Source organism: Clinocottus analis, unplaced genomic scaffold (genome assembly GCF_023055335.1).
Source record: "Clinocottus analis isolate CAN_PGR_092001 unplaced genomic scaffold, fCliAna1.0.p SCAF_1, whole genome shotgun sequence".
Lineage (NCBI taxonomy): Eukaryota > Metazoa > Chordata > Actinopteri > Perciformes > Cottidae > Clinocottus > Clinocottus analis.
Genome location: NW_027175820.1, coordinates 15,703,724 through 15,726,809, shown reverse-complemented (window position 1 = coordinate 15,726,809; position 23,086 = coordinate 15,703,724). Strand labels below are relative to the sequence as shown.

Here is a 23,086-nt window from a genome sequence, read left to right as displayed (position 1 = left end):
CACTCTTCTAGTGTTACGGCTATTTACCATGTTTGGTGCTTCACACTTTGACATTTATAATGTTCCTCTCCAGGTGGCCCAAGTGTATGGGCGATCTCCCCAGAGGAGAGGGTCAAACATGATCAGAAGTTTGACACCCTCTCCCCATCAATGGGCTATGTCTCAGGTACACACACGAATTGGTGCACATCATGCCAAAAGTAATTTGCCTGCCTGTACGTTTCTCATAGTGCCGTTTGACCATACAGCTGTATGATGTGCAGTGATTCCCAATTTCACAATAATAGACAAGCAAATATAAACATATGTAGCTCTAAAATGAACACAAATGTTGTCAAAATGCTCAGTTGATCAGATAGGCAAAGAAATGTTGTAGATAGTGATGTTTCACATGAAGTCATTTTACCAGCTTCGCATGCAAGGGAATCTCAATTTTTCTGTGTTTCTCTCTTTATTCTCTTCCTGTCTCTTTCTGTAGGGGAGCAGGCAAGGAAGTTTTTACTCCAATCAGGGCTTCCTGCTTCAGTTTTGGCTGAGATATGGTGAGAAACACACATACTCCCACACCCACATTGTTGAGCAATGTAATCTCTGGAGGTTTTCAATAAAATCTGTACTTTAAGCACAAGATCTTAACTGGTCTCTCTCTCTCTGTTTTCCCCGTTTCTTTCAGGACTCTGGCTGACATGAATAAAGATGGGAAGATGGACAGGTTGGAGTTTTCCATCGCTATGAAGCTCATAAAGCTAAAACTCCAGGGTACATTGCTTCCATCAGCACTGCCAATCATCATGAAGCAGCCTCCCGTGCCAGCTCCCAGTCTCAATAACCCCACCTCATTATTAAACAACCCAGCCTATGGTACATTATTATTATTATTATTATTATTATTATTATTATGAACAACTATCAACAATGTGAAAATATGTAATTTGCTTGAACAATCAAAGTCTTGAACACAAAACTTTTATGATTAAAAGATATAAATGCATATGCAAAAAAACTAATTTGGGGGATTCAAACAAATATTGACAAACGAAGTGTGTCTGTCTGACTGATTGACTGTTTTGCACACATTTTCACTGCTGTGTCATCTGATTGGTTTAACTTTTGTGTTTCCTAGGTATGGCTACTGTGCCTAACATGTCCATGATGACCGGGCCAAACCGTGCAATGTTTACCCCTATCTCCATGGCAACCCCTGGCCTCTCACCTTTGACACCAATGACAGGCTTCACCCCTTTGGTTCCCACAGCAACAGGCCTTAGCCCTCTAATAAGCTCCACCCCCTCCAGGCCGCTGATGGGAAGCTCCACCTTGCCTAATGGCACCATTGGTCTTCTCGACCCATTCGCAGCTGGTACAGAGAATTTTCATTTCCAGCTTTTAGTCTCCTGTAGGATTAAATACATTCATCTGTCCTTCCTGATTGTCATTTGCAAGTTGTTTATTTTCTCTGATGCCCTACTCTGAGAGTGCGGATGATGATATATTTCTGAGGGGAAAAGATGATAATGTTTCTGGCCTGGTTTTGCAGAGTCCGATCTCTGAGTGTCATCTCCATACAAACAGCCTGACTGTCCTTGGCAGGCTTAGCTGGATGGAAATATTTTACTGACCCATTCTAGAGGGCTGCTGGTTAATCGCCAAGTTCTGTGTTAGTTGTCTAAGAATGTACAGCCTTTATGATGTGACAGATGATTGTATGTAATGGGTATGTGCTTTGTGCTATCAGGCTTACCTCGCTCTGCATCACCCTACTCCTCTCCGCTCGCACTCTCCTCTTCTGGTATGAACAAGGCCTCATCCATGCTGGACCTAGGATCAATCAGGTAACATACACAAAACACTCACACAAATGTGAAAGCACTAAGCAATTTCTGGAGTGCCTCGTTTATATTTTGTTGAACTGCAAAAACACACTGGTCTGAAGTCTGTTGCATAGTATTTTTGTGTCATCTTTATTTGTCTTTCAGCTCAGCTTCCTCTTCCCCCTCTATGATGTCCCCTATGGTTAATGTTCCAAGCGACTGGGCTGTGCCACATGCCTCCAGACTCAAATACAGACAGCAGTTCAACAGCTTGGATAAACAGATGTCAGGATACCTCAGTGGTACGTTGTGTGTGTGTGTGTGTGTGTGTGTGTGTGTGTGTGTGTGTGTGTGTGTGTGTGGTTATTAAGTAAAGTTATGTATTAAAGATATATACAGTATAGGCCTACATATTATCAGTGCCTGGAATGCAGGTGTGGATGTTCATGAACATCAGTCAGCGATGATTTCGTAACAATTGCTGCCCCTTTTTCTTTTTGTGTGTGTCAAGTCTTAGCTAACTTTAAGGAAGTGGAGGGTGTTTCTGCCCCAGATGTGAGTGTGTTAGACACAGTGGCAGTTGACACACACACACACACACACGCACGCACACGCGTGCAGCAAGGTATGCATTTGCGTTTGGGTTCTGTTACTGCCAGCCTTGTTGGACCTGTTCTTTTAAAATACCCATGATGAGTCAAACAACAATTGTGCATGCATGTGCACACATACACACTTACTCACTTCAGTAACACTTTTAGGTAATTTTAGCAAGCGTGACTCTGCACATTACGTGCGTTGCACCACATGAAATACAGTACACAAATTAGTTTTCTTAGCTCTTGGTCTAATCTCTCTGTAAAATAAACATTGACAAAAAAAGTATGTTGTTGATACAGTCCTTTTGATTATCATCTCTTATATATCCAGGTGAGTGAAGAAAGGTTAAAAAAGTTTCTAATTTCTTCATTAGTCATTTTTTACACTTTTATTAAAACATCAAGAGGACCTGGAATCGGTCTTAGAAACCAGCTATGGGACTGCCCTCTTTTTCACCTGAAAACATGTTTAGTTTAATGAGTAAATGGGCACATACTGTACAGGTCCTTATACACACACCCTTGACCCTTTTCTTTCTAAACCACACCCACACATTTGTGTTATACAGGTGTTCTCACATTTGTCACTCTTGTTGCCAGGTCAGCAGGTGAGAGGTGCCATGGCGACCACGATGCTGACTCAGACACAGCTGGCTTCTATCTGGTAAGAATATTTGTTTGTGTGTCTGTGACTGTGCATGTTCTATGACTGCTACCTGTTGGGTTTAAGAGCCAAAGTCAGGTTTGTGAAGTGAGAAAATGTATGTTGTATGACAATAGGCCTTTTGTTTGTTAAGGAAATAGTTTTCAGGTCAAGGCTGCTTTTAGGAAGTATTACCAATAAATGCAATGAAATTATGTTGGTTATTTTAATTAGCTACACAACTGTGGTTATTTTGGTCTTAATTCTATAGCTATGCTGTGATCTTTGTGGGGGGGTGGTTGAACTCCTGAAACCCTGTTTGTATGCAGTTGATTCCTATAACTGTTGCCTTTAACTCGTGCCTCAACTTAGACTGGACTGTCAATGTAGATCTGAAGTAGCTGAGAAGTTGAGTCGTTAATCTTTTACTAGAAATTTCAGCAACACATAAAATGAAAACTGAGTTCTTATCATATTAAACACCTTCTCTAATAGTGCAACATATTCCTACTTGTCATAAAGTACCTTCCTATCCTGTATGAAGTCATGTATAAACCTTGCACCTCGGATTTGCAACCCCCCACAGGACTTTAGCTGATGTGGATAAGGACGGGAAACTAAAAGCTGAGGAGTTCATACTGGCAATGCATCTTGTGGACATGGCAAAGATTGGACAACCACTGCCGCTATCACTGCCAACTGAACTGGTACCACCTTCGCAAAGGTATGTGCACACATTTGGCGCAATTTCACAAAAATATTGCAAATGATCTGTAGAGTAGATAAAAGTGTTGACAACATTTAAGTGCATTAAACATGGACGATAATAATGAATATGTTCATTGTGTATATGTTCGGTTCCAGGGGTACAGTGAATGGATCCAGTTCTCTCTATGCTGCTCTGACTGATAACTTGGACATAGAACCTCCACAGAAATCCAGACCAAACTGTCAGTACTCGCACTACCAACCCTAAACTCCGGATGTAGCCTTGGTTGATTGTTGCATAATGTTCAGTCTTGTTCTCTATATTCTCCATTGCTAAGATAATGCAAGGCAGCAACAATACACAGTAACCAGATAAGATCACTCAATGATCAATTACAATGGCTGTCAAAGTTGCTGTTTATCTTTGCACTCATACTGGTGAGTCACAATATAATAGTATAAACATAAATACATGTTGTGACATACAACATGTATTTAACATGCGCTGCTTGCAGCAGCCTAAGCTGTAGCCAAGTGACTGAGGTTAGGGCTTTGGTGTTGGTTTTGTACTCACTATCATCTTACACAGTCACAAGTTGTAGCAGCTAGAGTTAAAACTTATGTCAGGTGTTTTTAAATATTAAGTTAATGGCTAAATGCTTTTTTAGATCCCTAAATCTAAATCATGTATAGTATTACTTCTTTGTGGCAGTTTTTATAAAACTACAAATTAGTTTTACATTTATACATTTTTCATGCTTATCTTATTATCTAAATAAGTCATCAATGGGTACTTTTTTGTGTTAAAAATGTCTAATGGGCACATTTTAATTCTTAAAATGAAAACCCAATGAACTGTACTTTAAAGTATTTACTGCTTAAACCTGATACAGATGACACCATGTTCTCTAGCTTCCTTATTGTTAAAAGCAAGTAAAATTTTAGATTTAGATTTGACTGCTTACTCCCAATTATCATAGAAAGTATACCAACACTGACTTCATTAAAACGGTTTATTTGTCTTTATTCAGTGTCGTTTGAGGATAAATTCAAAGCCAACCTGGAGCGAGGGAACGCAGAACTGGAGAAAAGACGACTGGCGCTGGAGGATGCGGAGAGGAGGGAGAGGGAGCGGCGCGCTCAGAAGGCAAAAGAGGAGCAAGAAATGAGGGAGAGGGAGGCTCGTGAGGTCGAGGAGAGGAGGAAGAAAGAGGAGGAGAGGAGGTTGGAACGACAGAAAGAACTGGAGAGGCAGAAAGAAGAAGAGCGACTGAGAGAGATAGAGAGGAAAGAGGTGAGGGATTGTAGATTCTGTTTTTACAAGTATGAATTCACCCTCATTTATTGCCACAGAAGAGTCGTTTCTATACATTTCAGTGTCCTGTATGGGTTCATTCCAGGCTGCACAGCGGGAGCTCGAGCGTCAGAGGAAGGAGGAGTTGGAGCGGAGGCGGCGAGGGGAGCTCCAGATAAAGAGGGTGCAGGAGCAGGATGATATCACCAGATTGAAAGCTAAAAAAATGAGTCTTGAGATGGAGTTGGAGGCTGTGGTGAGTGGTGGAGAAACAGTAATTTTGTTCCAGTGCAACACATCACAGGAATGTAGACATACAGTGTTCATGCAGTGTTTGCCTCAGTTTGTCCAGCTGTCTCTCATCCATTATAAACACATTTAGGACTTTTCTCTTTCTTCTCTCCTCTCCTCCTCACTACTTCTCGCTACCTCAGGGTAACAAGCACCGTCAGATTTCAGACCGACTGCGAGACTTTCAGAATAAGAAAAAGCATCAGAAGACGGAGCTGGATCTGACCAATCAAAGGAAAGAGACTTGCCATCAGGACATCACCAACCTCCAGAAACAGTTGGAGGTGTGTGTGTGTGTGTGTGTGTGTGTGTGTGTGTGTGTGCGTGTGCGTGCGTGCGTGCGTGCGTGCGTGCGTGCGTGCGCGCGATGATTGATTTGTCAAATCATTACTTTGTTAATAGAGAATGCATAAATTTTTTCCCGTAATGATGCATTTTTATTTCTGATGCATATGGTCCTGTTCAGGAGTTCCAGAGGAAGTTATCCCAGCTGACTCCAGAGCAGAAGAGACTGACTGAGAAACTCAGAAACATGTCTGTAAAAACATTGCCTGGTTAGTACTGATGGATGGAACAACAACATATTACAACAGCACTGATGATGGATGTTTGATATACACAATTTGCCCATAAATGTGGTTTCTATCACAGTAAATTCAGAATATACTGTAGAATATGAAAGTCTGCAAGTATTTGATGTAATCCAACAAACTGCTGCAGAAGTGAAAATTATATAATATATTAATATTACACACATCTATACAAAACGTATAAATGAGAATTTAATGAAACACTTTTGCTTGTTCAACTGTATTTCACCTGTTTGTAGCGTCAAGCATGTCCACCCTGAAGATGGGCGTTACAGAGAAAAAAGGAACATGTCTGAAACTGCAAGGACAGCTGGAAGTCCTGGAGAAAGAGACTGCTGCCAAACTGTCTGAGATGGACGTGTATCACAAAGATATGCAGGTAGGAATTAAATATGTAATAACCTTCATAGAGTAACTTAACATGGCATCAGAGTCATTGTTTGTAGTTATTGTTATTTATCAAACATAATATATCACTGGATTAAAAGATTGACGCGGGACATGTGACACAGAAGTGTGTTTCCTGAATTACATGAAATAAACGGGGTGTTGCAGGTAACATGATGCTTTAATACAGAGCTTGTGGTTTTCATTACAAACCAAACTAACCACGTTTGATATCTTGTGTACCTGGTTTCACAGCTTGTACATGTTACAGATTACAAATTAGTGATTAATTCAAAATATTTGAAAACGATTAACAAAACCTTTTTTGTTTTTCTAAATATATGATAATATTACATTCTTACATACAGCTTGGGCCCTGATGGCTCTTTTCTCTCCTCCAGTCTTTCCTTTCCACCATAACCTTCTTTTTTACCATCCGATACTGATTTGAACTTTTTGTTTTCTAACTTTTCTTCCCTTCCTCTCCATCTTCTTTTATTTTTTCCTGTGCTGGATGCCTTTCCTCCTACCTCTTCTCTCTCACCCATCTCTTATCCCTAACTTTACAGTATGTGGGTGATGAGGACCCAATGCTTCAGGCTGTCTTCTGTCTGCTGGCCTGCCTTCGTAACCTCTTCTACCTACTAAAGGTTTTCGCTTTAGGTGTCTTTTGTTTATTTTGTCTTTATATGCTGTGTTTTGCATGTTTCTATTCTTCATCTCTTTGCTCATATATCCCCATCCTTTTGACACCTTGTGGCTTTTTTTTGTGCCTTTTTTCAAATTTATTTTCTTTTACATCCTTCCACAAATTGCTGAATATTACGTGTTTGTGCATGCTTTTTGTTCAGTCTTTATCTCGTTGTGTCTATCTAGTCAGCTTGTTCTTTAATTAAGTTTCACATCTTTCACTCTAGTAAAGGTGTGTGTTTTTTTGTGTGTGGAAGGACCTAAAAGAGAGCCAGAGAAAACAGCAGGCAACACTTGAGAATTTACAGAGCATCAAAGAGGGCAAACTGCGTGAGTTGAGTCGAAGGAAGGAGGAAGAAGAACAGAGGAAGAGGAGGGAAGAGGAGAGGAAAAAACAAGAGGAGGAGGAAGCTCAGAGGTATTTTTAATGTAAATTTTGTTTGCATTTTTTAACACGCATCTCCTCCAATGTGTCATGTTAAAGCAAAAAACATGATTTCTCCACCAACTCTAAAAAGTCCATTTAAACTTTTACATTTTTACCTTGATGTTCAAACTTTTAAAATAATGTTTGCTTTCTACTCACAGGCTCATTAAGATAGAAAAAGAGCGCCAGTGGCAGGAGAAGCTAAGGAAGGATGAAGTTGAGCGTCAGAGGAAGCTTCAGGAGGAGAAAGAGGCCAAACAGAGGGAGGAGGCGGAGAGAGAGAAACAGGCTCTCATCCAGGCGACGAAGGAGAAGGTTGAGCGGGAGCTCAGAGCAAAGGAGGAGGTAGAGCAAAAGAGAAGAGAGATGGAGGAGAGGAAGAAAAGAGAAGAGGAGGAACGACAGAAGCAAGCAGAAAGAAGGAGGCAGGAGGAGGAGAGGAGACAGCTGGAGGAGGAGAGGAGGCAGCTCGAGGAAGAGAGGCGGAAACTTGAGGAAGAGAGGCGGAAAGAGGAGAAGAGACGAAAAGAAGAAGAAGAGCACCGCAGGAGGGAGGAAGAGAGGAAGAGATTAGAGGAGGAACGGAGGGAGGAGGACCGCAGAAGAGAAAAGGAAGAAGAGGAGAGAAGGAGACAGAGGGCAGCTGTGGCCGCCGTCCGAGATTCAGAGGAGAGGAGAAAGCAAGAGGAGGAGAGAAAGAAGAGGGAGGACGAGGAGAGGAGACAGAGGGATGAAGACAAGAGGAAGCTTCAGCAGCAGCAGGATGAGGACAGGAGGAAGCGTGAGGAGGAAAAAAGGAGGGTGGAGGAGGAGAGGAAGACAAAAGTGGAGGAAGAGGAGAGGAGAAAAGCAGAGGAGGTGAGAAAGAGAAAGGAGGAGGCGGCTCGTCAGCAACAACCGGCGATTGGAGTTGGGAAGGTGGATATTCAGGGGAAACTCACAGCTTTGCTGAGAGGACTGGAGGAGAGGAAAGGTAAGACAGATGTTTCTTTACGTCTCTGTAGTCTCTTCCTGTCTCCAGTGTTCATCAAAACACCTTTGAAGCTCAACTTTCATTATTTTGTCTCATTTGCTGCTTTAGGTGGACAACCCAGGGTCACACAACACAGAAAGTCAGCAGCCCTCACATCTTTTAAAGCTCTCTATCCGTTTGCTGCCCGAAACAATGAAGAGCTCAACTTCAATGCAGATGATATGATCGAGGTAAGATTGAAACTGAAACTTGACTCAAGATACAAGTGCAAAGACGGAATGTTGTCTTCCTCAAACTTTCCTGTCTGTCAGGTTGATGAGTCGACAGAGCGGGAGGAAGGTTGGCTGTACGGCAGCCGACAGGGGAAGATGGGCTGGTTCCCAGAAAGCTACGTTGAGAGAGTGGCCTCATCAGATGCAGCTAATAATACTACTACTGCTGCTGCTACTGCTGCTGCTGCTCCTAATGTGCCACTCCACTCACAGCTTTCCAATGCACTTGAGGGTGTCAAGGCAGCAGGCACAAAATCTGCCTTCACGCCAACACACTCTCCAAACCCTGCACCCTCTGAGACACAGGGACAGGTGAGAGGTTTAAACCTTTATACAATGGTTCTTGTTACTGCTGCACTAGCTTCTAAGCTTGTATGATTATTGTCTGGAGCTATGCAATGCTCAAATACTCACTATACTGTCTTTCTATCTGTGCCATGACAGCAGGTGGTAGGTAACCTGTTGGCCCAGGCCCTGTGTTCGTGGACAGCAAAGACCGACAACCATCTGAACTTCAATAAGGACGATGTCATTCAGGTGTTGGAGCAGCAGGAGAATTGGTGGCTGGGAGAGCTGAACAGTGAACAGGGCTGGTTCCCCAAAACATATGTGACACTGCTGGGAAAAGATGAGAGTTCAGAGTGAGTCACGCATAAGTGTTCCCCGTAACTAAACTTGTGGGAGGACAGTGGATTTTCTCAATTATATGAACATTTGTAAATGTTAAATTCCTCTTTGAACCCTTTCTAGAGACCTCACTTGCAACAAGCCACTAAAGGAAATGATTGGTTTAGCTGGCAAAGTACATGATGTGTATTTCACTTCTATTGACTCCCCAGCTAAACTTCAGACCTCAGTTTGCATATATTTTGTTGCCAGGCTGTTAGGGACAGTTCTGCCGGTATAGTAAAGACAACTGGGTGTCATCTATAGTTTGCATTTTATCACAATGTGTGTTTCTTCTGAATGCACTTAATGCACATTTGAGGTAGTGTAACACCAATGTCATAATCTCCGATATCCTTTGCAAATAAATCTCTATGAATTGGCATAGAAATCTATTGGGGAAAAAGTTCCTTGCAACTCCAAAAGTTGCTTCACAATCATCAAAAACATTTTTTGAACATAGCCCAGAGCTAACTATCATATTTAATTTGTAAACATTCAAGGTTTATTTATTGTACAACACAGTCATGTATTTCCTTTTATGCAACATTAGAAAAAACTAAAACGCACAAGTCAGTAGCCTCAAGCACATACCTGTCTCTCACAACATATTTTTTGGTCGTTGGGATGTGATTTATCTCGGGGTAAATCGGTCATCACGTGCATCACGTCTCATGATAATGTTAGTGACGGTCTACAGGTTTGGAAACAATTCCAGTCCATCAGATATTTACAGCAGAAATTACTTTTTCTGTGACGATAAATGTGTTCAGAGAGTCTCACACACACTTACAAATCACACAGCAGCATAAAGCTAAACACACAGTATGATTCCAGCTGGTGTTATACCAGACTGTTGTGGTGAAGAGGAAGTTGAGTCTGAATGTAAAGATTTAGATGTAGCAGTCAATCCAGTCAAGTGCACATTCCACCATTTATCTCTGATCAAAAGGTTTGGCTTATAAGCAAAATAAATTCATGGCAGAGATGCAGAGTAGCTCAGAATAAAACCACTGCTTTTTATTTAAAGGATCTGGTTAAAATGTGTTGAGTCTTTTAAAGGTATGACTCCATGCTGCAGGGATTCATAGCCCCATCTGACTTAAGAATGCTTTGCATCCCCGGAGGAACTGGAGGGAGAAATGTTTTTGGTATTTCTGTGATTCAAATAGGCATTGGAGGATGGATGGATGGAGGGATTATTGCAAACACATTTGAGTAAGTATGGTAAAGTCGCCTTTTTGTGTTTACAGCGTGAAAAGCTCCCCTCCTGATGCTTCGGATTCTAGCGATAGTCTTCAGCTTGAAGGTATAGTAAAATATCCTCATGTATTTCAGTTAATATTTGATTATGATACATTTAATAAAACCTTATGTTCGCCTGGCCCCTTTTTTTCTTTTTACATTTTATGAGGATTTTTAGGTGGTTTAAGGGACCGAGATCGCACTTCCCATTTAGTTTTATCCTGAATTATGTGTGGTGTCTCAAGTTTATCAACATTTTAAAATATCTGGGTTAATGTGTCAGAAATCTTGTGGAGTTCAGCATATGTTAGCAACAGACGTATCAGCTGGAGCCTCATTGAGTACATTGCTTTTAATTTCTGTTCATTTATTCTTTCTAGAATACACAGCGTTGTACACCTATGAGTCTCCAGAGCTGACTGATCTGACGTTTAAAGAGGGAGATATGATCTTGGTGAGCAAGAAAGATGGAGAGTGGTGGCATGGCTCTATAGGCGACAGCACAGGCGTCTTCCCCAGCAACTACGTCAAACCGAAAGAGACGGACGTAAGAACTCTTAACACATGTCATCATATAGTATGAAAACTGTATCCAGTCCATTACTTTACATACCTGTGTTTTGTATTTGTAGTGGCTTGTAGTTCACTTCCTGTATGTTTTCATGTCGTGTTGTCCTTTTTCTTTCCACTTTATATTGTCCCAGCATAAACACATATATCCTTGACAAGACATTTGCTTCTAAAGGTTTGTAATGATTATATTTTTTTTTTTTTTCAGACATCAAGCACATCTGGAAAGAAGAAGCCAGGTATGCTCTTCTCTCTGTGTGAGTGTGTCACATAACAACATTTTGCTATATTGCATTTATGTCTTTTATGCGCAGAGATCGCCCAGGTGATTAGACCCCGCCCCTCTACCAGCCCTGAACAGCTGAATCTGGAAAGCTCCCAGCTCATCCTCATCCTTGGCAAGAACTCCTCTGGCTGGTGGCTCGGAGAACTGCAGGTCAGTCTTCAACAGCTCTTCAGTGACTTTCTGTGGTTCCTTAACACTTTACAGGAATAGCTGACCACAAAAGGTCTGAGCAGATCTTGACATTGTACATTAGCCAATATTATTGGTTTGTCACCCACTAAAACAAAGCAACGTCTACTTGTTACCACTCACCTTTTGCACAGGCATATCGATTGTGAGCAGTTCGTTATTTATTAGAAACATTTAAGGTGGTGTGTTGAGGTCAAATAATGCAGTTATTCACAGACTTTAAATAAGAACAATTAAAAGTGAGATTGAGAAATTCTGTTTTGCAGAAATGTTTGTTTTCTGTTCATTATCTTGGGACACATTAGACTTACTTTGTGAGCTCTTGTGGGAGACCCGGCCTGCAGGTTGGAAACTGCACTGCACCTGGAGTTTCTGATGGAGATCCCTATGTTCAAGAATTTGGAGAGATGGATGGATGGATAAATAGATGAAAGTTGGATAGATTGAAGTTAGCGGAATGAATCCCATCAGCCAATATTAAACCGGCTGGAGATTTGTAAAAAGAAAAATTCAGCCAGGTCTTTAAAGGTCGTCTTATAATATTAAAATGATTTCACCAGCACTGCAACGAGAGGATAACCAGACAGATCTCACTCTCACTCTCTCACTCATTAAAACCTCATTACCCCAATTTGTTTGTTGTCTGACTCTAGGCCCGTGGTAAAAAGCGTCAGAAGGGCTGGTTTCCTGCCTCTCATGTCAAAATACTGGGATCCAACAGCGGCAAGTCCACGCCAGCAACCCAAACAGGTAACATACGCACACACAGGTGAAGGCCAGAGGTGAAGAGTGACAAAGTACTCTGCATTAATGAAATAATGGTGTGTTAAACATCCTTTTCTTCCCTCTCAGTCTGTCAGGTGATAGCCATATATGACTACACAGCTGCCAATGGGGACGAGATGAGCTTCTCCAAAGGTCAGCTGATCAACGTTTTTGACAAGAATGACCCTGACTGGTGGAAAGGAGAGATCAACGGGGTCACTGGTCTCTTCCCCACTAATTACGTTAAGATGACCACAGCGGAGTGTGACCCCAGCCAGCAGTGTAAGTAAATTCCTTAAACAAAGCATCATGATGACTATCTTAAAACAAAGGGATGCTCCTCTTCTATGTTGCTTCAGACCACTGTGACTAACTAATGCTTAACCTTTTGTTCATTTATGCAACACCCATCTACCATCACCCATATTTTTCTTCGACCCATCTTTTCATCTGTATATCATTTCTTCTCGCTGACTATTTCCCCTGTTTTCCCCCACTTTCTCCCTCCCTCTCCAATATGTGTTTTTCCTCCCTCTCTCTCTCCATTCCTCGACTTCTGTGTCTTTCTCCTTCCAGGGTGGTAGAAAGTCCTCTTCCTCCTCCACCTCTTCTCCCTTCTTCCAACTCCTGACTTCAGAGAGACCCACTATTACACACTGCTCTGATGGGGCAGGGTGTCTGGACTTCTTATCTGATAACTTCTCCCACTGAGCTAATGTCACTGTGTGAGCGTGAACAGCTGTCTGTGTGATAGCGGGAAACAATGGAAACAAGTCATGTGTTCCCTCTGAAATGAATCAGGACCTGAAAAAAACTTTATGACTCGATTCTGTGAACTGTTAAAGCCTTTGTGCCTTTTGGGATCTTCGAGGTCCGTTTTTTTACCCTGAACTGATTTTAAACTATTGCTAAAATGGATCTGAAGCAGAGGCTTAGTGGGTCTCTCTGTGTGTTGTCCCTGTTTCTTTCATTTGCTTCTCTTATTATTTCCCCTTTATACGTGCCACATCACTCTTTTTACCCTCATATCGTTTACTTTCCCCCTCTTGATTTCCCAATTTTGTTTACATTCTTACTCTCATGTTGTGAGTTACGCTCACACAGAGCCCACTATTTGTCTCTGTCTGTCCTGAGAGACGTGTCTATATGCAGACATGATGTGCAATGTAATAAGCCTGAAGCCTGTGTATATTTAGATAAATTATGTACGGTCCAAATTCCGGCCGACCATCGGTGCACTTAACTTAAAAATGCTTGAAAGAAAGCATGATGGAGCAATTTGACTAATGTAAATTCATCACAGAAATGTGTTCATGATGGAATAAAGCAGAGATTACACACAAAAAATAAGATTTAGTTAATTTCTTCTACAATTAATTTTGATTTTGATTACTTTCAGCTTTCACCTATAAATTTTTTTGCAGGAAATGGTAAAAGCAGAAGCTTACAGTTTGTTCGCTACATTTCAAAGCCAGAACCGAATTAGCCGTTTGTCACCAACAGACAGGATACAAGTAGTTTTGAAGAGAGATGAAGCCACTCTTCACCATATGGCAAACTGTTTTTATAACCATTGACAGACAAAAACCTTTCCTTTTTCAGGGTGACGTCACAAACTGCTACTGCACCTTACATGAACTGCTATGCTGCTGCTCTGAATGTTTCTGTCTGTCTAAAAAGTGAATGCATATCTGCTCAGAGTTCACCTTAGATAAAATAACATGATAGCCATTATTGTCAGGATTATGGATCAATGAACTTTAGGTCAAATCCTAAAAAGTGTCTCATAAGGAATTGTGAGGTCCACTGACATCAAGGAGTTTCGTGAAATATGCTACTATACAGTTGAGATGTCTGTGGTGTTCCACTATCAATTTCTCTGGATGAATGAACCCTTATGCAACAAAAGGAAATGGCAGTTTTTTTCTGTAATTTAATAAATAGGTTACCTGGCTCCGACTGCAGTCAAAGTGGGTGAACCACACCGACAGAAAGCTTCATCGAGAGTTTAGCAGCTGTGAACAAAACTGATATGACAACATATATCGAACATTTGTGGTACGAGGTGGTTGAACAAATTTTAAAGATGTCTAATATATTGTCAGATTCTGAAATAAAATGCAAAATAAAGATTGGATTAAGATGAAAGTTGATTGTTTTATTATTTTAAAATAATAAAACGTGTGTGGGTGGGTGGGTGTGGTGTTTATATTGTCAACACAATACACATGATTTAAAATGGAGTGATAAGCAGTTTGTGAACCACTGTTTTTGTAACCTGTACACGTCTCGACGGGGAGTTAAATATGTATCTTCCTTTTTATAGTGGTGTGTGTGGTGATATTGGGCATCTGATCTGGAGTGTATTCCCAAAGAAAACGTCCCAATTGGCAGAAGAAAAACTTTTTCTACATACGTCACAAGGTGATAAAGAAAGAAATAATTCCTCTTCCTGTTTTGGTACAAACAGATTTGATCCAGGAGAAGCTTTAGTCTGGTACCAGCAACGAGAGGATAACCGGACAGAAGAAGGAAGAGGCAAACAGAGACGGACAACTAACTAAAATACTCGGAGGGACAGAAACATAGCAATGACTTTACAGAGCAGCTTTCACTTTCTAAACCTGTGGGATGAGACAGATGATGAGGCAGGGCAAAGAGAAAGGTCAGTGAGGGAGCAGAAGTCGGCTAGTATGAGAGACTCCCTTGATTCAGGTATGTGTACAAGTCTAATCTAGACTATGGCTTTTCCGCATCCTCTTATTCCCCTTCGACGTTGGCATCGTTCTCTTTTCGAGATCCCGTAATTGTGCAGTAGACTGAATCAAAAGCAGCAGCGTGGGTTACTTTTTTTTTTCTTCAAATGTCCAGCAGGAGGCAGTGAAGGCAGTGCCAAAGTCCTGGTTTGGTTTAAGAAGTTTTGTTTTTCATACAATAAACCCCCACCTGTTGTGTGTTCCTCCTCCCCTGCAGGGTGTGCAGACCTAAACAGCCTGGACTCCTTGAGTGCCCAGGAGAAGAGGAGACAGGGTTACATCCATGAGCTGATTGAGACCGAGGAGAGATACGTGGACGACTTGCAGATTGTGCTGGAGGTAATGTCCAGATTAATCACTCATAATAAACAGTGGTACACTCTGAAATACGTTTCATGTACAGTACATCTATCCAGTCTTTAATGAGATGTGTCAAAAATGTCTGCATGATCTCCTTATCACATCCTAGACAGTCTGTGGAAATCAGTCATTCTCTTTATGCCTGTGTAGGTTTTCCAGAAGCCGATGTCAGAGTCAGGTCGGCTGAATGATGCAGAGATGGCCATGATCTTCGTCAACTGGAAAGAACTGCTGGCCTGCAACTCCAAACTTCTCAAGTAAATATCACAAGGACAGTGTATGAAATCTAGAAGTGACAGTTTTATCTCATGGAGTGATGTAATGTTATAGAATTGCACCTTTTGTAATGTTGTGTCTGTGGATTCTGACTGCACAAAAATACTGAGCTGCTTGTGTTTATGCATGTATATTTATGTGTATGCAGGGCACTACGTGTGCGTAAGAAGATGGGTGGGGAGAACATGCCGGTGCAGATGATCGGAGATATCCTGGCCGCGGAGCTGTCCCACATGCAGCCCTACATCCGCTTCTGTTCCTGCCAGATCAACGGAGCAACGCTGCTCCAGACGCGCATCGACAGCGAGCCAAACTTCAAGATCTTTCTCAAGGTAGGAGAGAGAGGGAGTAGTGAGCAAAGACAGTAAGTAGAGTAGGTCATAGACACAGGCTGAAGAATTGTGGGGATGTGTCAAAGGACAGGAAGAGGTGAAGATAAAAAGGGAGTGTTTAAATTTAGAAACCAGATGTTTTGCGGGTACATCCATGAAGATGGAAACAAGGATCTTAAAGGGAAAATGTGCCACATTTTTATGTGAATGTCCAATCACTGTTAATGATAAGGCACCGATGAAAGCAATAAATTACCTGACGTGTGCAAAATCTATTGTTTGTTTAGCGTTTGTGGTGTACTTTAGACTATTTTAGCTTGGATTTTTAGTCTCTGCTTCTGGGCACCAAGGGGACAAAACATCCTTGTTCCCTGCAATTTCAATCTAGTAAAAGATTGACAGCAAAAAAAGTATTTCAAAATATTAGTGGATACATTTTGCAGCATTTTGGCCGTTTAAAAAGGGACAATTTGCCATACATGAATGTGTTTTATTCCCATCAGAAAATTGCCACCGACTACAGGTGTAAAGGAATGCCGCTGTCCAGCTTCCTGCTGAAACCCATGCAGAGGATCACACGTTACCCACTGCACATCAAAAACGTAGGTTTCATGTTCATAAGTGTCTGTTTGTTGAACTCATCATTAAGTGCTCAGACCACTGACCTTACTGTGTGTAATGAGAAAAAAAAGAGTGTTTTGCCTTTTTTGTGTGTGTGTAGATCCTGGAGAGCACCGTAGAGGGCCATGCTGACCGAGTCACTCTTAAAGAGGCTCTGGAGAAAGCGGAAGAACTCTGTCAACAGGTTAATTTCTTCACTGATTCTCTTTTTTATTACCTCACTCGTTTTATTCAAATTTTGATTTATTTATTTTTCCGCATTCTGTGCGTAGAAGATTTGATTTCTGTACTGAATTATCGCATTAATCAGGTAAACGAGGGCGTGAGAGAGAAGGAAAACTCTGACAGACTGGAATGGATTCAGAACCACGTACAGTGTGACGGTGCTACAGAGGTATTAAGCTTATTAATTACCTTGCGTTTTAGTATCATCAATAATGAATGAAATGAAATATTTATAAAACAATGAATTGTCTTTCAACAGCACCTGGTCTTCAACTCTCTTACCAACTGTTTGGGCCCCAGGAAACTGCTCCACAGCGGCAAGGTGGGTGAAACTTTTCTGAAAGTCATATTTCAAAAATAATTAACATTTTCCAGTTCACCAACTAAGTTTTTTTTTTTTTTTAAAATGTTAATGAGACCAGGCAGACTGCAGAGTAGAGGGAGATGATATGTGAAATATTACTGTGTCAGACCCTGGGTGTCGTGGTCACCTCAGATTACAAATTTCACCACGGAGATAATTGCGCTGGTTCATCTGAGCAGAAGGTGGTGGTGATAGAGCAGCATGAATAATATTGTTATATAAACATTTGCTTTTTGGCCGCTGACCCTGAACAGTTGACTATTGTTCCACCATTTGGCAAAATATTTTCATAATCCTTGTAGATACTGTTTAATTATATAGTGATTATAAATAATATGATACATAATGTTTCTTTTCAGATGAACAAGGTAAAGAGCAACAAGGAACTCTGGGCTTTCCTCTTTAACGACTTTCTGCTTTTGACTCATGCGGCTAAGCAGTTCACCTCGTCCGGGCCTGATAAATTGTTCAGCAACAAGAACAATGTACAGCTCAAGATATACAAGCCGGTAAGAATCACTCTCACACGGACACACATACACTTTGGCCCAATCACGATATCCACACTCTCAGACTTTGAGGCGGGTTCCTGCTGCCCGTGTGAGGGCTCAGGGCCGTCCCTCTGTCAAATCGTCAAGTGCATAAGGGCTCCGATGGGGGCTTTTAAACACCGTCATGCCCCCTTTCTGTGAGTCGGCATATAGTTCATAGTGATATTGGTGACATTTAAAACGTGGTTGTCCAGCCCTTACAAAATGTTCACAAACCGAGATTGCGTGGCAAAGGAGGGAAATCCGCTCGGAATTTATCAGGGACGGCATTAATATTTAACCTTCTATAATGTGCCTAAATGTTAAAAAAATAATAATAAAGTGAACAATTGTAGCTTATGGGACACTTCAAGAGTCATGGTAACAATATGCTGCATTATTACAATGTATGCTAAACTTCCAATTATTCCAAAGTATTCATAATATAAAATACATTTTTAAAACATGTTGATGATGTCAGCCAATCCAGTGAGTGTGCAGAGTTGGGGTTGGGCCTTTGTAGTAAATGTTGGTGTGTTCTTGACAATGTATAATCTTGTATTTCCTATAGCCTGTGATGTTAGATGAAGTTCTGGTGAAGCTGCCGGATCCTTCCAGCGACGAGCCCACCTTCCACATCTCACACATCGATAGAGTCTATATACTCAGGACCGACAACATCAATGAACGGTAGCTGCACACACACAGAGACAGATGTGGTCGGTCGCATGGTGGCCTGTACGATCACTGTGTGCATATGTGCTTTCAGGACGGCTTGGGTTCAAAAGATCAAGGCTGCATCTGAAGAATTTATTGAAACGGAAAAGAAAAAAAGGGAAAAGGCCTATCAAGGTTTCTATCCACACTTTTCTTTGCACAGCCGTTCCTCATGGCAACAAATGGGACACTATCAGGATTCAGCTCTCTCTCTCTCTGTCTGTGTGTGTGTGTGTGCGTGTGTGCGTGTGCGTGCGCAGCCCGATCTGTAAAGACGAGTGGAATCGGCAGACTTCTTGTTAACATCTTGGAAGCCACTGAACTCAAGGCAGGAAAACCCAATGGTGAGCACGGCTGCACTCATGTTACAGGGGGTCCTTACAATTAACTTCAAATGTTTTGGTAGAATCTGTATGTTGATCGTTGCTGCATGCACTGCTGCATGAAAACCTAATGAAGCCAAAAAATAAAGCCTATGGTGCTTTGTCATCCTTGTTCTCATCACTTTACTTTCAGTGTGAGGCCTTTCTTTGTGCTTAAATGTTTTCTTTTTCTCTTTTTCTCTTCCTTTCAATCCTCTTTTCTGTTGCTCTTCTATTGTATTTGTTCCTCCTCTCTATTCCATGTTCTTAATCTCTTCTTGGCTTTCTTCTTCTTTCCTCTACTTGCTTTTACTCCCTTATCCCTTCCCTCATCTCACCTGTCTTCATGTTCTTCTCCAGGTAAAAGTAACCCTTACTGTGAAGTGACCATGGGAGCTCAGATCTTCACATCCAGAACGCTCAACGACACTCTCAACCCCAAGTGGAACTTTAACTGTCAGTTCAACATCAAAGACCTTTACCAGGACGTCCTCTGCATCACCATCTTTGAAAGAGACCAGTTTTCACCTGATGGTCAGTCACCTCCCTGTGTCTTCCCTTTTTTCATCTTCTTCTCCGTCCTCAGTCCATCATTAACTCCCATTAACTCTCTATTGTACTACTGGAACTCCACACATACTCAACTATCACATTTTTTTCTAATACCCATTCAAAATGTTCTTTTTTTCTTAGAATTTCTTGGTCGAACCGAAGTACCTGTGGCAACCATTAAGAAAGAGTTGGAAAACAAGGGACCAGTAACACGTCGTCTTCTGCTGCACGAAGTTCCTACAGGGGAGGTGTGGGTCCGCCTCGACCTGCAGCTCTTTGCCAACAAATAGACATATAGGATGAACTGTAATAATAATTCTATCAAGACATCCAAATAGGGATATTTTTCTCCTACAGAGTCCCCAAATGAGACTTTTCTTTTTTCCTCCCGTTCCCCTTCACTAACCCAAATCAAACGGTTCCTCTCTCCCTGCCCTTGAGCTGAACACGCCTTAATATTTCGATATTAACCAGCACTAATAAAACCTCTTCTGAAGTCGTCTAAATCTTCCAGTAAGGGATTAGAGTCTGACAACATCTAAACCCACCAATACAAGTACAATTTCTCCCTTTTTTTTCTGGCATGACCTCAGATAGAAGAGGTAGCACGGCTGTTTGCAGCTGCACAACATGTACTGTCCTCTCTGAAGGAGGTAAAAGGAACAACTACAGCCTGGCCTCGTAAACATAGGAGACAGTCATGGCTTGCATCTGGATCTTCTGCTGTAAGAATGTATAGCCTATAGAAGGAGGTAGACCTGGTCAAAATATTAATAAATAAATCAATTATAAGGACTCTTAACGGCTCCATATCATTTATAACAGTTGGATTTTCAGTGATCGGTGATCAAGATCAAGTCTGGTCAACAAAGGCCATTTAATGGGTTTCAGTGATTTCTCTTAACGTACAAGATATGTATAGGTTGGCTTCTTGTGACTGATGATTTTAGAGAGACTCTGCTTCATGGGTGCCTGACCTAAAACAGTCATCTTTTTATTTTAAAATCTATCAGTTTCTAAAACCATTAGAATTATTTAGGTTGATATTGGTCTTTGTACTGTTATTTTTCTTTTGTGTTAAAAATCAGCCACGGCCAAGTAGTTGGATTGTAAAATGTTTTATGCGGCAAAATGCCGCTGATATAAATAGCTGTACGATGAACACTTTGAACTCATTTTACAGCGGAGTCAGCGCTTCCTGCCTTTACAGTGCGGAGGATCTCAAGGATTTTGAGGCAATGCAGATTGACAGTTTGTCAGCAATTATAAACAGTATTTGCTCACTTAAATTTTGTGTTCTTTACACTTTCCCCTTGTCAGACAGATTTTCAAGTGTCATTCTCCAGTCCCCGCCTCACTGACTGCAATATTGTCCATCTCTATTGCTTTAAAAAAGTTGCCCTTCATAAATATCCGCCGTGAAAACTTCACAAGGATGTAGTGTGTCGAAACTTTTTATTTATTTTGTTGGTTGACTTCTTGCGGTCTTCTGCTTCATTTTGACTCTGTTGTTCTTTACATCCAGTTTCTCACTCTGAGCGCAGCATGCGCTGGTGCTCTGGAAAGGAAAGCTGTTGTATTTATTTCTTAAATTATGCGTGTGACTATCCAAAGGTTTGTTGCGGCTTTGCTTGCTGTGTCTTCTTGGATAATCAGTTGGTACACTGGGTTTGTTTTGTGTGACGTCAACTATTGAAACTGTTCATGCGGCACATGTTGATACTGTTCTGAAACATCTTCTCTGCAAGTGTTACTGTAAGAAGACTAGGTCACCAGGCATTTGTTAGGCCTGCTGTTTTGTACGCTTTTATTCAATCCACAAAACTCAGTTTTCAAGTCCTGCATTAACTTTTATGTTTTGTTAATTGTGGAAAATTTGCAAAATGACTGCACTACGATCCTCTTCTGTGTAGAGTGTTAAATTCTCTCTTATGTTACTTTTCATTTTCTGCAGCTTTCTGCATTGACTGCTGCTGTGCTAACTGAGATAAAGACCGCTCTATTTCGTCTGTATGATCAACCTGGAGTCTGTAACCTGCTGTTTGTACTCACTTTGGTCATGTGGCACTCTCTGAATCAGGGTTTCTTAAGTCAAATAAAGATATATTAAAAGTGAACAAACTGTCAAATTATTGGCTGGTGAAAGAAATGTTACATTTAACACTGAACTTTGACTGCACAACCTCCTGCAGCAGTACATTTTAGGTGAGTATCCCCCGAACTTCAGCTTAAGACAAAATTGTTATTTAATATTTAAATGCTGTATGTTAACCGGTGAGACTCGAGCTCGTCTAGATGTTATGTGACCGCTGATAATCTTAAACATAGCTCTATCTTGATGTTATTTCTTTCAAAAAGGGCTTATCTTGAGTGACTCTGCTTTGGCCTTTGTACATAATTACACCATCTCATCATTATGATTATGATGAGCAGGTCTTGGTTGCTATTTTTAAGTCATATTTTGTGTGGAGTGAATAATACACAGCAATCATGATGCAATCGAAAACAACACATTTTTAAGTTTCCTACAATGAGGAGACGTATAGCATTTGAGAGGAGACATTCGGGACTGGAAGGAAAAATGTTTATTCCTCCACATTAAAAGCATAAACTGTCTTGATCTTTTCCGGTACATCACATATTTGAGGATATTTTTATTGTTTGATAAAATATAGTGAAGTGTGTGTGTGTGTATATGTGTTCAAGAATATTCAAGGAGTTTTTAAGATTTGAAACAAGAATACCATTAAATGTTTTTCACTGGTTTCTGTTGGTGTCCAGCCACAGAGTCAGTGGAGTTCAGTGTGGCGTCGTCAGTGCAGACCAATAGAGCTCATTAAGTCCTTCTTCACCCTCCACTGGCTCTGGATCCACAAGAGCAAGAGTCATTATGTAACCACACTGAGTGGCTCTGCAAGGGGCTGACGGCAACACAGCTGCGAAACCGAGTCGACTAAGTCAGCTGAACTCAACCTTCTCCAGCAGAGCGCTGCAGTGGGAGTAATGGATGCAATGCAGTGGGACTGTGGTGGTATCTGTGATGCTAATTAATGGTAACTAATTCCTACACTCGATAAGGAACTAATGTGTCACAGACGTAGATTAAAAAGACAGAATGTGCCTTTTAATATGAAAATGTAAGAAGAGAAAAAGTTTGTGTTAAATGTTGCTTGTAATTGTAACGCTAAAATAGAATATTTGCAAAGAGATGAATACAAACAGACAGCTTCCTCACTTTTCTTTTATATATATAGTGTGTAACGGAGTCTTGAAGTCCTTGGGATCAGTTTTACACATGAACAACAGATCACATTACGACTTGTGTCTGCAAGGGGTTGGTCTTATGGTGACAAACTCAGTCTTTACCAGACTGCAGTTCTCCTCAGCTTTACAGAGCTTTTTAGCATCTTTCAGCTCTAATTGTGCTGTACAGTGTGAAGCAGCTGTGAAGTGAGTGAAACAGCAGCAAAAGAGACTGATATTTCCACGTCCATGGTTGTGCACATTTAATCTTCAGTGCTTATAAGAAAAATGTGTTATTATCCTGAATATTAATTGTCTATGAGTTTTCTGTAAGATCCGGTC

General features: G+C 41.1%; 1 protein-coding gene across 2 annotated transcripts in view; it reads left to right on the top strand.

Annotated features, from left to right (window-relative positions):
- The window catches only part of itsn2b (intersectin 2b), a 28,875-nt gene extending 7,268 nt beyond the window's left edge, over window positions 1-21,607 (top strand). Inside the window, exons 3-41 of one of the 2 annotated variants that reach the window (XM_068591828.1) lie at window positions 74-166; window positions 479-542; window positions 674-861; window positions 1,124-1,360; window positions 1,736-1,832; window positions 1,977-2,113; window positions 3,011-3,074; window positions 3,640-3,777; window positions 3,918-4,003; window positions 4,793-5,055; window positions 5,162-5,311; window positions 5,490-5,630; window positions 5,813-5,900; window positions 6,176-6,315; window positions 6,893-6,973; window positions 7,271-7,431; window positions 7,602-8,413; window positions 8,522-8,643; window positions 8,725-8,997; window positions 9,130-9,326; window positions 10,605-10,660; window positions 10,977-11,143; window positions 11,375-11,405; window positions 11,481-11,602; window positions 12,295-12,391; window positions 12,494-12,688; window positions 15,380-15,501; window positions 15,673-15,779; window positions 15,947-16,130; window positions 16,634-16,732; window positions 16,852-16,935; window positions 17,062-17,145; window positions 17,236-17,298; window positions 17,700-17,849; window positions 18,442-18,560; window positions 18,640-18,722; window positions 18,848-18,931; window positions 19,310-19,483; window positions 19,643-21,607. In XM_068591828.1, coding sequence (XP_068447929.1) covers window positions 74-166; window positions 479-542; window positions 674-861; window positions 1,124-1,360; window positions 1,736-1,832; window positions 1,977-2,113; window positions 3,011-3,074; window positions 3,640-3,777; window positions 3,918-4,003; window positions 4,793-5,055; window positions 5,162-5,311; window positions 5,490-5,630; window positions 5,813-5,900; window positions 6,176-6,315; window positions 6,893-6,973; window positions 7,271-7,431; window positions 7,602-8,413; window positions 8,522-8,643; window positions 8,725-8,997; window positions 9,130-9,326; window positions 10,605-10,660; window positions 10,977-11,143; window positions 11,375-11,405; window positions 11,481-11,602; window positions 12,295-12,391; window positions 12,494-12,688; window positions 15,380-15,501; window positions 15,673-15,779; window positions 15,947-16,130; window positions 16,634-16,732; window positions 16,852-16,935; window positions 17,062-17,145; window positions 17,236-17,298; window positions 17,700-17,849; window positions 18,442-18,560; window positions 18,640-18,722; window positions 18,848-18,931; window positions 19,310-19,483; window positions 19,643-19,791 — 5,702 coding nt within the window. In that variant the 3' untranslated portion in view covers window positions 19,792-21,607. The remainder of the gene's footprint in view (window positions 1-73; window positions 167-478; window positions 543-673; window positions 862-1,123; window positions 1,361-1,735; window positions 1,833-1,976; window positions 2,114-3,010; window positions 3,075-3,639; window positions 3,778-3,917; window positions 4,004-4,792; window positions 5,056-5,161; window positions 5,312-5,489; window positions 5,631-5,812; window positions 5,901-6,175; window positions 6,316-6,892; window positions 6,974-7,270; window positions 7,432-7,601; window positions 8,414-8,521; window positions 8,644-8,724; window positions 8,998-9,129; window positions 9,327-10,604; window positions 10,661-10,976; window positions 11,144-11,374; window positions 11,406-11,480; window positions 11,603-12,294; window positions 12,392-12,493; window positions 12,689-15,379; window positions 15,502-15,672; window positions 15,780-15,946; window positions 16,131-16,633; window positions 16,733-16,851; window positions 16,936-17,061; window positions 17,146-17,235; window positions 17,299-17,699; window positions 17,850-18,441; window positions 18,561-18,639; window positions 18,723-18,847; window positions 18,932-19,309; window positions 19,484-19,642) is intronic. The other variant, XM_068591918.1, reaches the window with a different exon arrangement.
- Window positions 21,608-23,086: the final 1,479 nt, after the last annotated feature.